This window comes from Cajanus cajan, chromosome 11 (genome assembly GCF_000230855.2).
Source record: "Cajanus cajan strain Asha chromosome 11, NIPB_CcT2T_4, whole genome shotgun sequence".
Taxonomy (NCBI): domain Eukaryota; kingdom Viridiplantae; phylum Streptophyta; class Magnoliopsida; order Fabales; family Fabaceae; genus Cajanus; species Cajanus cajan.
In genome coordinates this window covers 47,231,841-47,249,149 of record NC_138527.1, presented here as the reverse complement: position 1 = coordinate 47,249,149, position 17,309 = coordinate 47,231,841, and the positions used below count along the sequence as shown (strand labels likewise).

At 34.2% G+C, this 17,309-nt stretch overlaps 4 protein-coding genes and 1 long non-coding RNA gene across 13 annotated transcripts; 3 read left to right on the top strand and 2 right to left on the bottom strand.

Moving 5' to 3' along the window:
* Window positions 1-263: 263 nt before the first annotated feature.
* Window positions 264-1,885, top strand: LOC109795756 (uncharacterized). 2 transcript variants are annotated; one of them, XR_014430603.1, is made up of 3 exons: window positions 264-1,047; window positions 1,139-1,248; window positions 1,368-1,885. XR_014430603.1 is itself a non-coding variant. In XM_029271166.2 (2 exons), exons 1-2 carry the CDS (start codon window positions 1,114-1,116, stop codon window positions 1,761-1,763), a joined length of 531 nt encoding a protein of 176 aa, XP_029126999.1. In that variant the 5' UTR covers window positions 286-1,113; the 3' UTR covers window positions 1,764-1,885. The 2 variants fall into 2 exon arrangements, 1 of the variants encoding a protein (XP_029126999.1); XM_029271166.2 differs by having other exon boundaries at window positions 286-1,248.
* Window positions 1,886-3,020: 1,135 nt separating this feature from the next.
* Window positions 3,021-4,356, bottom strand: LOC109796557 (RING-H2 finger protein ATL60). The gene has a single exon (XM_020356222.2). It carries the CDS (start codon window positions 4,092-4,094, stop codon window positions 3,288-3,290), a length of 807 nt encoding a protein of 268 aa, XP_020211811.2. The 5' UTR covers window positions 4,095-4,356; the 3' UTR covers window positions 3,021-3,287.
* Window positions 4,357-8,791: 4,435 nt separating this feature from the next.
* LOC109797700 (muscle M-line assembly protein) lies at window positions 8,792-12,997 on the top strand. Of its 5 annotated transcripts, XR_003804047.2 has the most exons (9): window positions 8,792-8,930; window positions 9,013-9,333; window positions 9,415-9,467; window positions 9,765-9,802; window positions 9,922-10,240; window positions 11,163-11,476; window positions 11,749-12,333; window positions 12,479-12,571; window positions 12,698-12,997. XR_003804047.2 is itself a non-coding variant. In XM_020357818.3 (8 exons), the coding sequence occupies exons 1-7, from the start codon at window positions 8,807-8,809 to the stop codon at window positions 12,326-12,328; spliced, it is 1,749 nt and encodes a 582-aa protein (XP_020213407.2). In that variant the 5' UTR covers window positions 8,792-8,806; the 3' UTR covers window positions 12,329-12,333; window positions 12,698-12,997. The 5 variants fall into 5 exon arrangements, 3 of the variants coding, with proteins under 3 accessions (XP_020213407.2, XP_020213406.2, XP_082922789.1); XR_002239718.3 differs by having other exon boundaries at window positions 11,749-12,571; XM_020357818.3 differs by lacking the exon at window positions 12,479-12,571.
* A 200-nt stretch (window positions 12,998-13,197) lies between these two features.
* Window positions 13,198-14,989, bottom strand: LOC145953065 (uncharacterized). Of its 2 annotated transcripts, none has more exons than XR_014430624.1 (3): window positions 14,850-14,989; window positions 13,770-14,238; window positions 13,198-13,683 (listed from the first exon to the last, which is right to left on the bottom strand). It is a non-coding gene; the product is annotated as an uncharacterized LOC145953065 (long non-coding RNA). The 2 variants fall into 2 exon arrangements; XR_014430625.1 differs by having other exon boundaries at window positions 14,804-14,943.
* Window positions 14,973-16,907, top strand: LOC109797701 (O-fucosyltransferase 36). Of its 3 annotated transcripts, none has more exons than XM_020357820.3 (3): window positions 14,973-16,054; window positions 16,148-16,397; window positions 16,621-16,907. In XM_020357820.3, exons 1-3 carry the CDS (start codon window positions 14,973-14,975, stop codon window positions 16,726-16,728), a joined length of 1,440 nt encoding a protein of 479 aa, XP_020213409.1. In that variant the 3' UTR covers window positions 16,729-16,907. The 3 variants fall into 3 exon arrangements, with proteins under 3 accessions (XP_020213409.1, XP_029126998.1, XP_020213408.1); XM_029271165.2 differs by having other exon boundaries at window positions 16,608-16,907; XM_020357819.3 differs by having other exon boundaries at window positions 16,601-16,907.
* The last annotated feature ends 402 nt before the right edge of the window (window positions 16,908-17,309 follow it).

The window sequence follows — 17,309 nt, the reverse complement described above, 5'->3', positions numbered from 1 at the left end:
AAGAATCTATTTAATTCATATTTGGTTTGATATCAACCTCTATATATTCATTAAATACGAATTTTTATTTTGTATTAGAGTATTTTTAGGAAAATTTTTTTTGTAATTTTTAAATTTTTTTTTATCTTTTAATTTTATGTATCATAATTATTTATGAATTAAATATTAATATTTTTAAAAAAATTATAATATAAATTATTATACATAAATATAAAATATAATTTATATATTTAAATATAGTATTTATTTATATGTATTATTTAAGAATGGCGTAATTTTTAAATCAAAGGAATATAGATTCAAACACGTCATTATATATTATTTATAAAATAAATAAAAGATTAAGACATTAAGTTTATCTTAATCTATTATTTTATTTCTTTAATTTTAAAAGTGATTAAATGAAAAATATTTATTAAAAATAAAAAATTTACTTCCCCTTCTCTCTAAAAGATTGAAGTAAGTAATATACGTCCAAGGTTGAAGTCCCGTTGGATTCCGTGGCACCACATGCGCCAGAGTCTCGTCCTTCTTTTCAAAATTTTCTTTATTTTTAAACAAATTATCACTGTTTTCTGTTTGTTTGGATTCTAGATCTGCAGATCACTAGAAAGCATAATTAAATTGGCGAGCAAAGATAAACATTTTTAATTAAATGAGATGGTGTATTCAATATGGCTCAATGAAAAGAAATAATCCTAGGAATAATGTTTGTTTACGTAATAATGTATTTTTTTTCCCTATGAATAGGATTAATATGAATGATTCACAGAGTATTTTAAAATATAATTTTACTAATCAAATATTATTTTATTACAAAATGAAATGGAACCTAATACCGAATTCTTAATTCTCCTTTGAGTGCCGTTGCTGGACAATTCCTCCTTAATAAGCAAATATGAATGAAAAAGGCTACAACTACACTGCAATTTCAACCACCGCCAGAGCGTGTTATCTTCATAACTGGCACAATTACTGATCATTACCTTTTATAACTGAATCCAAGCCACTTAATTCAGTACAAAAATGGAATAATTTGCTGTAAAGGTAAGAACCCACGATTTTCCATTTTAAGGCTTTACTTACTCTTTCAAACTTTAACCTTGTATTAAAATGCAAAATGGCCGTTACTTGGCAGCAAAGCAATCAAGTTTCAATTTTTCTAGAGCCCTTCTGCTTAAGTTTATGATGAAGAAATCTCCAGAGCACCAAGGCAGTGGATTTGATCTGCACAAGGACTTTTCCCAGGTACTAACAGTTTCATTCTTGGTTTTCTTCCCACTTATTACGTTGAAACATGTCATTTTGCATGTTGAAGATCGCAACAAGCATGCTCCAGAGTTCTGATTCTACTTGCATTTGATTAGTTCTGTGAGGAAGCAAAGCAAAATGTAAATGAAGCAAAAGTGAGAAGTTCATCAGTGCACCCAGAAGAATATGGGAAAACAGGATTGGAGAAAGTGAAGAAATCATGGAAAAGTTGTCTGACATCATGGTGGAGCAAGCATCCAAAGGAACCCACCAACAACAATAATTGTGAATCAAAGGTTTATGTGAAAAGGATGGGCCATGTTTCTGGGCCAACAATATACAACTGTGGCAAAGGACCTGATCCTGATGTGAAGTATCGGCGTCCAAATTCTGGGCCTCTCTTCAAATTCACAAAGAGAGAGGAGAGTCAGATTCCTTACGTGTCTCTTCACCAACAAAACTGCCCTCCTGCTGCTTCGCACAACTATGGCCCCCTTTATGTGGTCACTTGAATTCAATGCCTTCTTCATTTTCTGCTCATCAGATGAAACAATTCACTTTGAGCTCTATGAGCATGTACTTGCCTTTTATTTTCAAATACAAAATTTGGGAATAGCTCCTCCTTTGTTGCTTACACTTATTGCCCAATTACTCTTTCTTACTCAAATTGAAGCCTTGGCACCTTTTTTCAAATTATTTTTCAACACTTGATTACTCCTACAAATGTTCAAATCACAATAGTACCCTTAGTTGCTTGCTGTATACTCATTTTTGGGTTCCATGTTTTAGCCACTAGGATTAGACTAGCGGCGAAAAACTTGAAAAGTTTATACCAGATGATGAATTCAAACCTAATTATCATTGTTATACCCAAAACTATTAGTAAATTCGGCCTACCGGAATAATAATAAATTAACCATGTTGTACACATCTTGTCGTATACGATTCAATTTCAAATCTAAAATTCAAAATGGAAGCAATTATAGCATGAAGGCAAAAGAGGTTGCCTTATTACAAGTTAAGATGCCATCAGCCAATAAAGTCAAAGTATAAGCAATGTCTGATAAAATGTAAACATTTTGGAGGAAGGAATGACTGCAATATGCTGTGAAGCCTATCAACACCTTTATATGACATAGAAATCATGTCAAGTTACCCTTATGACCCCCCAGGGTTACTTTGAGACTGAACCGAAGAATTATACAACAGTGTGCGCTATTAACATAAACGTTAGACTATCTGCCCAATTGATTCCTTGTGGACAGTGAAATGCCTAGTTGTTTATTGGTTTTTTTTATAATTAAACTAGAATATTCTACAAAACATTTTTCAGTTGGCGCAGTGAAGTCACCTAGACAATGACCTCAATAGTAATGTAAGAAAGCCTTCTATAGCTTATTTTTCCCCTCTCTTTTTAAAAATTAACCATCTTTTTTCTTTAATCGGACTCTGGTCATAGAATCAAAAGCCATGCACGCTGGCAATCTTATAAAGCATTTACACAATATCAGCTCTATTCATATCTTGTTATAAATCCATTACAACGTGATGCCTTAGCTCATTGACAATAACATTCAGCAGAACAAGACCTCTTAATTAACGAGTAATTTCCATGCAACTACTCTATGCAAACTTTTGCTGGCAAATAATGGTGAGGCAAATGGATCCCATATTGTATCCTTTTCACTTCACAATGGACCAATATTATTTGGTCAGGTCAGGCTAATTTCAAATAAACATCAAGTTAAAACAGTGCAAAAAAACTGATATATCCAACGAAAGAAAGAGGATCATTCTACTGTATTACTTGAATGAAACCTATATTTATACAACATAGACACTTGAAGCAATTACTCTCCTCAGCCATTCTATGCACAAGTATTGGAAAGGCAATAATAGCACATCTATCTCGAGAACCCCAATGGTGTACGGGCAGACACTAGATACAATTTTCACTCACAAGTTGCTACCTGAATGCGCAATATGCACATAAAAAACAAAAAATAATGAATAAGATTGGGAAATAAAATCCTAGTTCAGCTGAGTCCTCCTCCCCCTGACCCTGCTTGTTCTACATCTAGAGAAGTAGGACTCCAAGGATTTAACCTTCTGTCCCTGCTCAAAAGCCTCTTCAATGATCTGAGTCTTCCAGTCATTGGAGATTTGAGCTCATCAGAAGGAGACAAAGAGGTTGAAGTGATGTCACTAGGTATATCAATCACCAAAGTTCCATGACGTCTATTAGTATCATCGCCAACCGAGGAAGAAGAAGGTGGCTGAGAAGCAGGCTCCACCTCCTCAACAGAAGCACCACCGGTGGAACTTATTTGAGAGTTGTCCCCCCAAACCAAGACGTTGGTGGGAAAAGTGGGAGATTCTGATTCCAAGTTGTGTGGTTCAGAGGCAACGGGGTTCCTGCAAAGAGGGCAAGTAGCATGGGATTGGAACCACATGTCAATGCAATCAACGTGAAACCCATGATTGCAGTGAGGCAAAAGTCTAGTCTTTTCACCCTCCACAACCTCCGAGAGACAAACCGCACATTCCAAACCCTCCTTCCAGTCTTTGGATTCGAAAACCGACACGGGAAGGGAGGCGAGGACGGAGGGGTCGAGACCGGATCGGAGAGGACCGTCTTGACCGGAGGTAAAGACGAAGCGGCGGCGGCTCCGAGATTGAGAGGCGGTGATGTGGCGGTCGCGCCACCAGAAGCCTCTGGCAAAGAGATGAAGACAGAGAGCAATTACGACAAGGAAGAACATGAATATAATGATGACCACCATTATCTTTCCGGTTAACTCAACGCCGGGGGATTCTCCCATGTTTTCACTTGAGTCACCCATGATTATTGAAAAGAAAGGGTTTGGTTGTGTTAATTATGAATGAAGTGAGAAGTGAGAAATAGAAATAGAAATAGAAATAGAAGAGGAAAACGTATGGGAGAACCTCCAGAATGGACTTAGATGACGGCATTGAATGGTCTAAGTGTTGACCCACAAATGGAAAAAAAAAAGTATTGCATTTTCTTCCACGTCTCCAGGATTGGATTTTTCTTCTTTATCTTCTTCCTATTCACTTTCAGCCGCAGCCTCTGTATCTGTTCATCTCTTCTAACCTTTTACTTTTCACCATTCACAAACACGCTCCCATTCACATGATTCAATTCCACACAAAATCTTAGAAAACGAAATATAAACTAACAATTTCTTTTTTCTTTTTTTTTGAAAGAGCAAGTAATGAACAATTTATTACTTTAATAATTATGCATGCCATTTTATTAGTTTTCAAATTAAGAAAAATTTATACAATTTCTTAGGCTAAAACCCTATTTTAGTCTCTTATAATTTTTTTTTGTTTCAATTTAGTCCTTCATTAATTTTTTGTCTCAATTTGGTCCCAAACTAATTAATTGGTTTCAATTTAGCCCTAAATTAATTAATTAGTTTCAATGTGGGACTTTCCGTCCAAATTGCTTTAACGGTGTTAACTTTTGGCCACGTGGACGTCACGTAAATGCATACGTGACATCCACGTGCATGAGAATTTTTTTGAAAACACCTAGACCCAGAACGGACCGTTCTAAAACCGAAACGGGCCGTTCTGGGTGCACTTTTGGTGTGTTAATTTTGCATCCGGAACGGCCCGTTCCAAGTGCAAAATTAACACACCCAAAATGCACCAGAACGGCCCGTTCCAGTTTCAGAACGGGTCGTTCTGGTTTTATTTTATTTTTTTATATATAAAATATTAATAATTTTATAAAATATATAATATTAATTATATTTTAATAATGTTATTATATCCAATAAAATAAATATATTAATATTTTTTTTATATTTTATTTTATTATGTTTATCTTATTAATTTTTATCATTTTATTCTTTTAATCTTAAATAAGTTGTAAAAAATTATAAAGTGATATTCCTTTTATCTTATTAATTATTATATTTTTTAATAAATTTAATTAAGAATATTGGTTTAATTGCATTTTTTATCCCTCAGGTATTACAATTGTGCAGTTTTGTGATCTCCAAGATTTTAATTGCATAATTTTAGTCCTTAAAGAATTGCAATTGCGCGATTTTGGTCCTTCAATTTTTAATTGAACAATTTTAGTCCCTTAAATATCATAATAGTATGATTTTTGTTTCTCCCATTAAAAATTAATAATTTTAATATATATATATAATGTTTTAAAATTAAATAATTATTTATCTATTCAAATTAACGTATATTATAATTTTCGATATTATATCAATAATATTATTAATATATTTATAGATAAACTAATAATTTGATAAATATAACTTGTTATATATTAATATACTTTTACAAAAATATAAGTATATTAATTAGAAATATATATCTGATCTTATATATTTATATTTTTGTAAAAGTATATTAATATATATTAATTTATATTTATCAAATTATTAGTTTATTTATAAAAAGGGTAAAAATATTATTGATATTAATTTATCAGTAATATTAAAATACTAATAATATATAAATTTTATTTATTTAGTAATAGTAAATATATATCATTTGATACATTAAAAAAAAATATACGTTAATTTAAATAAACAAACAATTATATAGTTTTAAAACATTATATATATATATATTAAAATTTTAAAATTATTAAATTTTTAATGAGAAAGACTAAAATTCCACAATTATGATATTTGAGAGATTAAAATTGTTCAATTAAAAATTGTGAGACTAAAATTACACAATTATAATCTTTTAAGGACTGAAATTACTCAATTAAAATCTTAGAGATCAAAATTGCATAATTATAATATCAAAAACACAATTAAGTAAAGAATATTTTATTCACAGTTCTGGAACGGGCCGTTCTGAAACCAGAACGGCCCGTTCTGATTTCAGAACGGCCCGTTCTAATTCACTGGTGGTGTTTTAATTTTGCAACTAGAACGGCCCGTTCTGGTTTCAGAACGGGCCGTTCCGGGTCCAGGTGTATTAAAAAGAATTTTCTCATCCACGTGGCCAAAAGTTAACTCCGTTTAAATAATTTGGACGGAAGTCCCACATTGAAACTAATTAATTAATTTGGGACTAAATTAAAACCAATTAATTAATTTGGGACCAATTTGAGATCAAAAATTAATGAAAGACTAAATTGAAACAAAAAAGATTATAAGCGACCAAAATAGGGTTTTAGCCCAATTTGTTACTGCTTCATACATACCACCTTATTCCTAGTAGAAATATTGTTGAGTTGTCAACACCACTTGCACCGTGTTTATTTAAATGTAACGTCGATATTATTATTATTTTTTTACTAGTAAAATTGTACTGGTATCAATCTTTGTATTTGACTATTTGTGATGATGAGCTTTAGTAAAAGATTGGAGAATTTTTTGTTTCCCAATCTATGTCATTGGTTTTGTTAAGAAATGAGTAAATAGTGTTACTCGTGAGTTTGCTAGGTGGTTACATTTATACCTGCTCCCTACATTTTCAATTATGTTCTTCTTGAGTAATTGATTATATAAAAAGTGATTATGTAATTAATTAAATTGACTTAAAAATTTTCAAAAATCTTCATACTTTATATTCAAATTTCAACTAGTGTATATGAAAAAACTGTAAAAAAAAATAAAATTATTTCAGCATTGGATTATAATTACAATGATTTTTTTGTCTGAATAAGTTTACTAGAAAGAAGTTTTGAAATATTTATTTTCATTTGGATAAAAAAAAAACTAACTTTTATGCAGTAAATTAATTTTAAGATAAAAGAATAACTATTAAAAAATAATTATAAATTTCAAGTTTTCATATATATGAAAATAATTTATTTTTAGAAGAAAAAACTTGTTTGCTAATTTCAGTTATTAACCAAAACAAGTCGCCTATTTTACAAACAAATTTTTATTTATAAAAATAGTTAAAAGCTAGGAATAAAATGTTCCCTAAACACACTCGTGGGGCGTTTGGAAAAAAGTGTAAAAAAAATATTACCTTAATAATCGAAATTATTATTATTAATGATTATAATTAGAATGATTTTTTTTATTTAAATTAGCTTGTTGAACGATTTAAAAATATTAAATTTCGTTTGAATACAATAAATTTTGTAATAAATCAACTTAAAATGAAAGAAAAAATTTGTTAAAAAATTATAAATTAAAAAATTTTCAAATTAATAAACACGACTTATTTTTCATAAATATTATTTCGATTTAAGTTGTTATCCTAAACAATTAGCTTTATATATATATATATTTAAACTTAATATTTATTTATATATAACATATTATAAATTTTAATCATATTATATATAATAAACATGTTTATGCATTAAACAAACTAAAATACTATTTATTTTATATATATAAAAAAGTCTCGTCACTTTTGATGAGATTTCAAGAAAAATGAAGAGAAAAACAAATATTTTATCTCATTAAAAATTAAATGATACTAAATATTTATCTTTTCTCTTTTAAATTATATATCATATTACTAAAAATAAATATATCTATATAATATACATTCATTTTTATTTATTTTTTATTTCTTATAATTGAAATAATATAAAAATTTATTTAGTTTTTACTCATTCTCTCTTTTCTTTTATTATTTTACTCCGTTCTAAAAATCTTTGATGTCGAAATTCAAATAAAGTGTATGAGCAGATGGAGTACCTTAAGCAGACATTTGAATGGAATGAATGGTAGTTGTTAGGAAGAAAAGCATAATGAGAAATTGGGAGAAATATTTGGTCCACGTCGGGTCTTGGTTCATAGCCATGGGTGTTGGTGGATCCAAATCCAGCTCTTTGGGGAAATGAATATACATGACCCATCAGTGTCCCTCTACGCTCTCCAAATTTACATTCACTGAATTTCCCACCAACATATCATTTTCTTTTTTAGTTCATTGAATCTCAATCAGACACACTTCACTGTGCACACCATTCTTTTTCTTCTTCTTAACATGTATATTTTACAAAACATATTTCTATTTCAAGTTTCTCCACAAATATTCAAACAACCAATAGTGTCTGTACTGATTTAATAAATGAGTTTCTTAATAATTATAGTGAATCTGAGTGAATATGTGACAAATATCTAGTTGATCCCACATATTTTTTAATTTTCACAAATATGAGAGGATTTAAGGAAACAAAATTATTTTTATGTTTCACTTTGATTATTTCTTTAACTTTGTAACACGCATATAAAACGGACATAATTGATCCTATTATTTTTACGAGTGAAACATAATCGACTATGTACTCAAAGGTGAATATAATTGATTACATTTGTTTTGTATTTTAAATTGATTTTTTAATTTAATTATTTTATTAAAAGATAATTGAGTAATTTAATTTAATATAAATTAATAATTATTTAATTTCTTTCTTTTTCTTTTCTTTTTATCAAGAAAGAAAAAGATATTGTTAACTGAAATATCAATTTGAATTCTCATGTTAACTTAAATATCAATTTGGAGGCCCAAGAAGAAGTTGTGAATGGGTTTGGGCCGCAAAGCCCAAGGCGGAGTGAGAAAGTAATTGACATTTAACATGGTTACGTTATCCTATTTGGGGTTCTTGGGCGTTTCAATTTGTGGTGTGCGTGCGAATAAGGTTCTTGTTCGAGGAGATGCACTCTATGTTTCTCTGAATCCCTTACCCATGCCTTTGTTTGGTAACTAGGCATTTCTCTCTTGGCATTCCTATTCCTAATCGTATCTTCAAAATGATTTCAATCTTAATCGATTGTGTTGCAGAGATAACAAATGCGCAACTGTCCTTCCGATATTCGCTCACACTCAAAGCCCCAATGCCATATGAGGCTAAAGGGTCTTCTTCCATTTCCCTCTACAAGCTTAGAAATGGAAAGTATAATAACTTGACTCTCATTAAGGCTGTTGCCACCTTCGAACCAAACACCGTCGCTGCAACTGCAAAGCCTCACTTGGACTTTGTCCTTCAATTCCCTGACCATGAAGCGCATCCACCTGATGAAAGGGAGCAGTTGAGGAGACTGAGGATTTCCAAAGCCAATAAAGGCAACACGCCATGGAACAAAGGAAGAAAGCACTCTCCTGGTACCATCCATTCTCACATCTTTATTTTTATTTCCTTCTCTTCCAACACTTTAATCTAATTTTCCATTTCTCTGTCACCAGAGACTTTGCAGAAAATCAAAGAAAGAACCAGGCTCGCCATGCAGAATCCTAAGGTGATGTCATGTAAGAATATTCTTATGTCTTTTGTTCAACAAAATTTTCGTCTTAATAACACAACACTACTTCCTTTCTTAATTCAATATATTTACACCTTTTACTACTTTCTCTTCCTCAGGATAGGCTCAGTATTTCAAACCACACTATCTGATATTCAAAATTTATTATCCTCTCTCCGCTTCAAGTAACACTTTCTTAGAGTGTTGTAATTTTGTTAATCAGGACGTGGAATGCTTCTTGGGTTTTTCAATTTTGGCTTATATAGATTTCTTTAACAAAATTTTGTAATGCAGGTCAAAATGAAGCTGATTAACCTTGGGCATTCACAAACGTTAGTATTTTCCTTTCCTTGTTGGTTCTTGTTACTAATTAATACTGCTTCTTTGTTGATTTTAGCTTTTTAGACCCGAAGAATTTTACTTGGTTCAGCCTTCTTTGTTGATTGCACAGTACAGAAACAAGAAAGAAGATTGGCGATGGAGTGAAAAGGCGATGGGAAAAGAGGCGTGGAAAGAAGATGGAGCAGGAATCTTGCTGCTCTGAGTGGCAGAATTTAATTGCAGAAGCTTCTAGACAAGGCTATGTTGGTCAGGAAGAGCTGCAGTGGAGTTCTTATGAAACAATGGATGAACAGCTGAAGCAGGAGTGGTTGATGAGTGTTGAACAAAGGAAACAAATGACAAGGACACCAGGTAACAAAAGATCACCCAAGTCCCCTGAACAGAGAAGGAAAATTGCAGAAGCAATCGCTGCCAAATGGGCTGATCCTGTAAGTCTATATGTTAAATACATTGAAGTTGGGTGATTTATGGTCTTTACTGCTATTAAAGGTTTCCTAGATCTTTAACTCCGCTAGCTCACTAGTGGTTTCTCATAAAATCAGAACTTATTAGTTGTTTGTGGTGGACTCTAGAGAAGTTAAACACTGGATTTTTTTTTTTTTAATTCCCTCACCTGCATAATTTGATTACTTTTGGTATCAATTTTTTTAGGCATGTATGTTCAATGAATTTTGATAGTTTGATACCATTACCAATATTTTCTTATTAAGCTTCTTAAGAAGTTGTATGTCGTGAAACAAAGCTCTAGTAACTGATTTCTGTATGCTAGCTGTAATAATTAGAATAAGAGGCTGAATAGTAGTAGATGTGTTCTTCTCCTGTTGAAAATTTTAACTTTACCTGTTCTACCTGTAAAACCTTTCTATGTTTCACAAATTGTCTCCATAATTCCAATAAATGCTGAATATTGATAAAAAGTTAGCTCAAAGGCCCATGTTGCAAATTCTCTATTATAAAAAAGTTAGAAAGTGGAGGAGAAAGTGCAGTCAGATTAGTCAATGGCCAAAATGAAATCATAAGTTGCTGCATACTTGCATGTTTTAGATGGACATGTTAGCTAATGATGACACTCATTTTTTTTTTTTGTTTATATTTGCCCTATGTCAAAAGTGGATGTTGATATGTATGTGTTTGCTCCATTCTTGTTTGTGGACTTTGACTTGCAGTCTTGCATGTGTTCAAATAACTTGTTACACCAAATGGTGTAGATAGGTTTTGTCAAAAATTGTACCCAAACAACTAAAGTTTTTCCAAAGTACTCCTGTTAAGGATCAAAGCAGATTTTGGAGCAAATTCTTTCTGTTACTATTTTTCTCTCTTTAGGACCAAATTATTTTTATGTTATATCAGGAATACCGTGAAAGAGTTTGTTCTGCATTGGCCAAGTATCATGGCACTGAAATTGGAGCTGAAAGGAAACCTAGAAGGCGACCAAGTGATGGTACCCAACCTAACAAGAAGAAACCTATTAAAAAAAGAGATACTGATACTAGCGCTCATGTTATGAATGGCTCAAAAACCCATAATCTTATTCTGTTGAAAAAAAGGAAATCCCCAGCCTATAAGGATCCTTTGGTGAATTCTAAGCTTGAAATGATAAAGAATATTAGAGCACAGAGAGCTGCTGCAGAAACCACGCAAACTCAAGCCATTGAACGGGCCAGGTAAACTCATTTTTTACCAACAAGGCAACAAGGATCAGCGCAAAATATTATATTATTTTTTTTCAATTATAAGCATATACCCTACCCCCCTCCCGCCCTTGTTTTTCCTTTTTTGATGTTATTGACCTCTTTGTTTCTATTATAATTCTGGATGCACTAAACATTGCTTTTGGATATTTGGTAATGGTCACTGAATTACAGGTTTTGATTTATTTGATCTATATTTCAGTAGTTATCCTGTATACACTCATGAAATGATATGTTATGCACAGACTATTAATTGCTGAAGCTGAGAAAGCTGCCAAGGCACTTGAAGTTGCTGCAACAAAGAGTCCTATTGCACAGTCTTCTCTGATAGAAACCAGAAAGCTAATAGCTGAAGCTATTCAATCACTTGAATCCATTGATACACAAGCTATAACTGATGGCAATGTTCCTACGCTTGGTTTGAGTGAGGTCAATAACGAAAAAGAATCAGCATTCGAAGTTCTAAACCAATCACAAATGACCCAAGTAAATGGACACACAACATTATCATCAAGTGACTACAAGTTCTCTGAAGATTTTGGCAAATTTTCCTTTGAGAAGCCAGTTAATGGCGATCCCGAACTAAAACTAACCAATGGCTGTGCATCCTTACCTTTTAGTTTGAATAGTCAAATTAACGAATCTCGTCCATCAAATCAACAAAGGGAAGCAGAACAGGATCAGAGAAGTGAATACGAAACGGATCCTTCTCCAACAGTGATGGGAATTGAGTCCCTTGAAAATGAGACCGTGTTTAGATCACCATTAGTAACTAAAAAGTGGGTTCGCGGAAGGCTCGTTGAGGTGGCTGAAGAGAAGCAATAAAATGGGTAATGCTTAGCCCAGTTTTCAAACATTAATACAATGCAATGTCATATTGTTTATTGCATGTTATATAGATCATAAGCACCGCGAATATTTTCTGTTTTAATAGTGTGACATTGCTTACTCACCCATTCGTTCCTTGAAATCAAGAGTGGAGTTGTATCAGCCCCGCAACAGCCAACTACGTGTAGACAGATCGAGGGAGATTAAAATAGCTATCACTTAGGAAAGGGTGCACTTCTGGTAGTTCACAGGATACATCTACTTCTTTTGATCATGTTACATGAAACTGAGTTAATCATATGATTATTTTGTTACATTGCAGCGTATGAGTTGATAATATGAGTAATTCATGTTGTATTTTTGTAGCCACTGCAAAGATTTGAGCCCCAGCAGTGGTCATTTCCCCCTCAGCTGGGAGATTCTGTTACACTCGGGATCGCACCCAAATTATAAAGAGTAGGATAGTGTTGGTTAAGGGTCGACGAAATTTTCTTTTACATTTTGTTTTTGTTCAAATATCTGGATCTATACTTTTTAATTGGCTCTTCAAATACTGTATGACAAAATTGACCAAACTTTTCTAGCTTTTCTCCTTTGTGGTAGTATAATTAAATATAAGTTGTATGAATGGTTTTAACGAGAAATATGAATCGTTGGTTGAATGCACTGGATAGACTATGTAAGTATTGTAACCTGGTCTATTGAAAGGCATAAAGGTTTTTATTTAGTTTAAAGACATTTCACATCAAGGTTTTTTCAAGTCTAAAGGCACATTTAAGGTTTTGAATTGATTGATTAGTTTATCCTTAAATAGGTTGCAAGTTAATGGAGTTATTACCGAAATAACCGATAGATTTACAAGTTAATAAGACTATCAATAAATAGGCCAACAGGCTTACGAGCTTACCATACTAAAAATGGTTAAAATTACAGAATCATATTGTATATTTACAGGGGTGTGCCTTTGGTTTTAGGTCCAGATAACGGAATCGAGTCTAATAAATCAATCGAGCAGTGGACTGGGTAGCAAATACTAGAAATTGAAACAGAATCTTCTTCAACCGTGGTAGAGCAAACTATTCAATTGAAAGTTGAAATTACATGGACTAGGACATTTAACTTGTGTTTTTTAGGCGGGGTTAAACTGGCAAAGGGCTATATATATATATATATATATATATATATATATAAGGAGTTTCTGCCCTGTTTTTATGGTTGGTACATAAGGTTCAAGGAGAAGAGGAATGAGGTTTGGAGTTGTTGATATGGGATTCTACAGTCTTCTCAACCTGTTTCCTCTTGGCTTCCTTCTCTTCTTTGGCTTTTTGAATATCCTTTTCTAGTTCCTCTTTCTGCAAAATAACATAGCACAACAGAAAACGATAATATTATTATGAAGCATGAAAATGAAATGAATGAAGTTAGTTTGATTACGTACGTCTAGGACGTCCGGAGCAGGAGGCTTGACGCCATGAACCGCGGCCCGGTTGCCGGCCTTAGATGTGACAGGCTTCCAATAACCAGGAAAGGTGCTACTACTCCACTTCTTGTCAATCAACAATACGCGTATAATTGTCTTCTCCATCTACACCCTTATTTCACAACTACCTACTCACCTCTATTCATATATAAATCTATCCGACACAGCTTCTTGTTGGCCTAGCTAGTATACATCATTAGAAAAGAATATTAATGATAATATGTTTTTGGTTTATCTAAGTCTATGCTGGAGGCTTCCATGCATTGCTGGAACACGTGGCACCATAACCACGCTTCTACGTGTTGGATATGGGTTGAATCATGACTCAAGCATCGTCTCGTCAACACTCTTGAACCCCCTATATTCCCAACGCCACCTCCTACACTTCCAACTTCCGAATCTCTTGCCGTTTACTCTAGAGACTTGCCTGCATTAAAAAATAAAAAACTATGATAAGGATTCCAGAAGAAAATATATTGTATACGAAATTAATTATTATTGTAGATCGAAATGGCATTATTATATGCATCAATCTCGTTGTCAAGTTTAAAATATATAAACCGTAGTCAGACACTGAAAAAACATAAATGGAAAATAATGTGTGTAATGTAAGAGAAGCTTTAGGTCAATTAGGTGTAGTTTCTTTCTTTCTTCAAAAGAGAAGTATTTTTTTCCCCTTAATAGACGGTAATTTTGGTGGTAAGAATCCCAAGTTTATAAGATTATAGCAGCAAGGTCACAAAATATTGCAAAATTAATATTCACATGTCTTACTAGACCACATAATAAATGTTTAAAGAAAACATTAACTGGGCATCTTGGCCTCCTATACACCAAAATAAAAATTTTACTTATGAACTAATATGTATTTAATTAGGTTGTTTATTTAAAGACATGTTAATATAAAGCACTTGTTTATATTTTTCTTATTATGACGTGATTACTAGTAAAGAAAAAATGAAGAAGAAAAGCAAGAAAGCATGAACAGATACAATAAAATAGCGTTGGGGTTGTTGGGCCGGTTGAAGAGGCAATTACTGGAAAGTGCAATGGGCTTAGATGGGCCGCCGGTAAGGTGCCGTTTTCGTCCAGTCTCTTTACTCTCACTCACTCACATTATTCCTTCCTTCTTTCCAGAACAGTCATCGTTCTCCGCCAGCAATGGAAAGGGGTTCATCTTCCGACGAGGAAGACGAGCTCATCCATGAGAATGAGAGGAATGCCCCTGCATCTACCTCTTCCTTCCACCTCACTTCCAAATTCCACAAGAAGTACCTCTTCGCCATTCTCCCTCTCTTCATAATCCTCCTCTACTACATCACCCCCGATACCCACTCTCTCTTCTCCCTAAACACCAACAACGTCCATGACCGCACCACGGGATCCCAATTGCGCGCCCTCTACCTCTTGCGCCAACAGCAATTAGGGCTTCTCCGCGCCCTCAATTCCACTTCCCAAACGCACATCCTCAAATCCCTTCTCTCCGACCAGATTTTCCTCAACTCACAGATTCAACAGCTTTTCCTCCATTCTGGTAACGCCACGTGTAGAGCCGTGGATCAGAAGGTGTCGCAAAGAAGAAGCATCGAGTGGAAGCCCAAGGGAGATAAATATTTGGTTGCGGTGTGCGTTTCGGGGCAGATGTCGAAGCGTCTGATCTGCTTGGAGAAGCACATGTTGTTCGCGGCACTCCTCAACCGCGTTTTGGTCATTCCCAGCTCCAAGCTGGATTACGAGTACGACAGAGTGTTGGATATCGACCACATCAACAATTGCCTCGGAACAAACGTGAAAGCCGTGATATCGTTCCATGAGTTTTCCATTATGAAGAAGAAGCACGTGCACGTGCACGTGCACGTGCTGTTGCTGTGTTATTTCTCGTTGCCTGAACCGTGCCATCTAGACGAGGAGCATTTGAGGAAGTTGAAGTCGTTGGGCCTGTCCATGAGTAGGCCCACGGGCGTTTGGGAGGAGGATGCACGGAAGCCCAACAAGAGGAGCGCGCAAGATGTTGTGAAAATGTTTTGGCGGGACGAGGATGTTGTGGCCATTGGGGATGTCTTTTACGCGGAGGTGGAGCCGGACTGGGTGATGCAACCGGGTGGCCCACTCGCTCACCACTGCAAGACTCTTATTGAACCCCGCCGTCTAATTCTCCTCACTGCGCAGCGTTTTATTCAAACCTTCCTTGGAAGAAACTTCGTTGCCTTGCATTTTCGAAGACACGACTTCTTGAACTTCTGGTATCAGTATCACTCTTCCTTCTTCTTCTCTCTGTTCTGCCTAATTGCCTAATTGCCTAATTGCCTAATTGCCTAATTGCTTCGTCTTTACAGTAATGCCAAAAAGCCAAGTTGCTTTTATCCCATTCCTCAAGCGGCAGAGTGCATCTTGCGTGTGGTTGAAAGGGCCAATGCACCCCTCATTTATCTCTCTACGGACGCCGCAGAGACTGAAATTGGTCTGCTTCAGTCACTGCTTGTGCTAGATGGGAGGCCTGTTCCACTTGTCAAACGCCCTCCTCGTAATTCAGCAGAAAAATGGGATGCTTTCTTGTACAGGCATCATATGGAGGGAGACCCTCAGGTCAGAATACCATTCATTCACCTCAATTTCCATTCCTCCCAAACATTATTACATAAATTTGATGTTGATGACCATCATGCCATTGTCTCTTATTTGTTTACTTTGCAATTGCATCCATATCTGCAAGCTCAACATTTGCCAAATGAGGCACTCCACGTTTTTTTTATTATATCAAAGTCTTTACTGACATTGTGATTCTTAAGGTGGAAGCTATGTTGGACAGGAGTATATGTGCTATGTCAAGTGTGTTCATTGGAGCCTCCGGTTCAAGTTTCACCCGAGACATCCGACGGCTGAGAAAGGACTGGGGATCCGCATCATTGTGCGATGAGTACCTTTGCCAAGGTGAGGAGCCAAATTTTGTAGCCGACAGTGAATGACTTTTGGGGAGGGAGGGCTCATCTTTGTCTTGCAAACATTTTGTATGTATTCTCACGAGTCATGTATCATAATAGAATTGCTTCTTCTTGTTATATATATTCTACCACAATAAGTACAGTTTCTTTTCAATTTCTTCCCATAGCTTAACTCTTCTACCCTACCTCCTCCCCCTATCCCAAACCAAATTAATGTCATTTCATTTTTTTCAAATATGGCTTTTTCTTGGTAACCATATTGGCACATTTCATTGTGTCACACAAATTGTAATGGGACTAATATGTGAATGCTAAGTGAAGTCTATAAATATAATGTTAATGTGCAATTTCATTAAACATGCAAACACTTAAGTTAACAAATTAAATTCAGATATGTGGAGACAAAAATCAATATTTATTTTGAATTGGGAGCAAACTAAATAAAAATTAAATATTGTTTAGAGATAAGGGTGTTCTTAAGTTCGAGTAACATGTAAACTTGATCGATCCAAACACATTTGTTTGGATACTGCTGTTGTTCAAGATGAAGCTGACA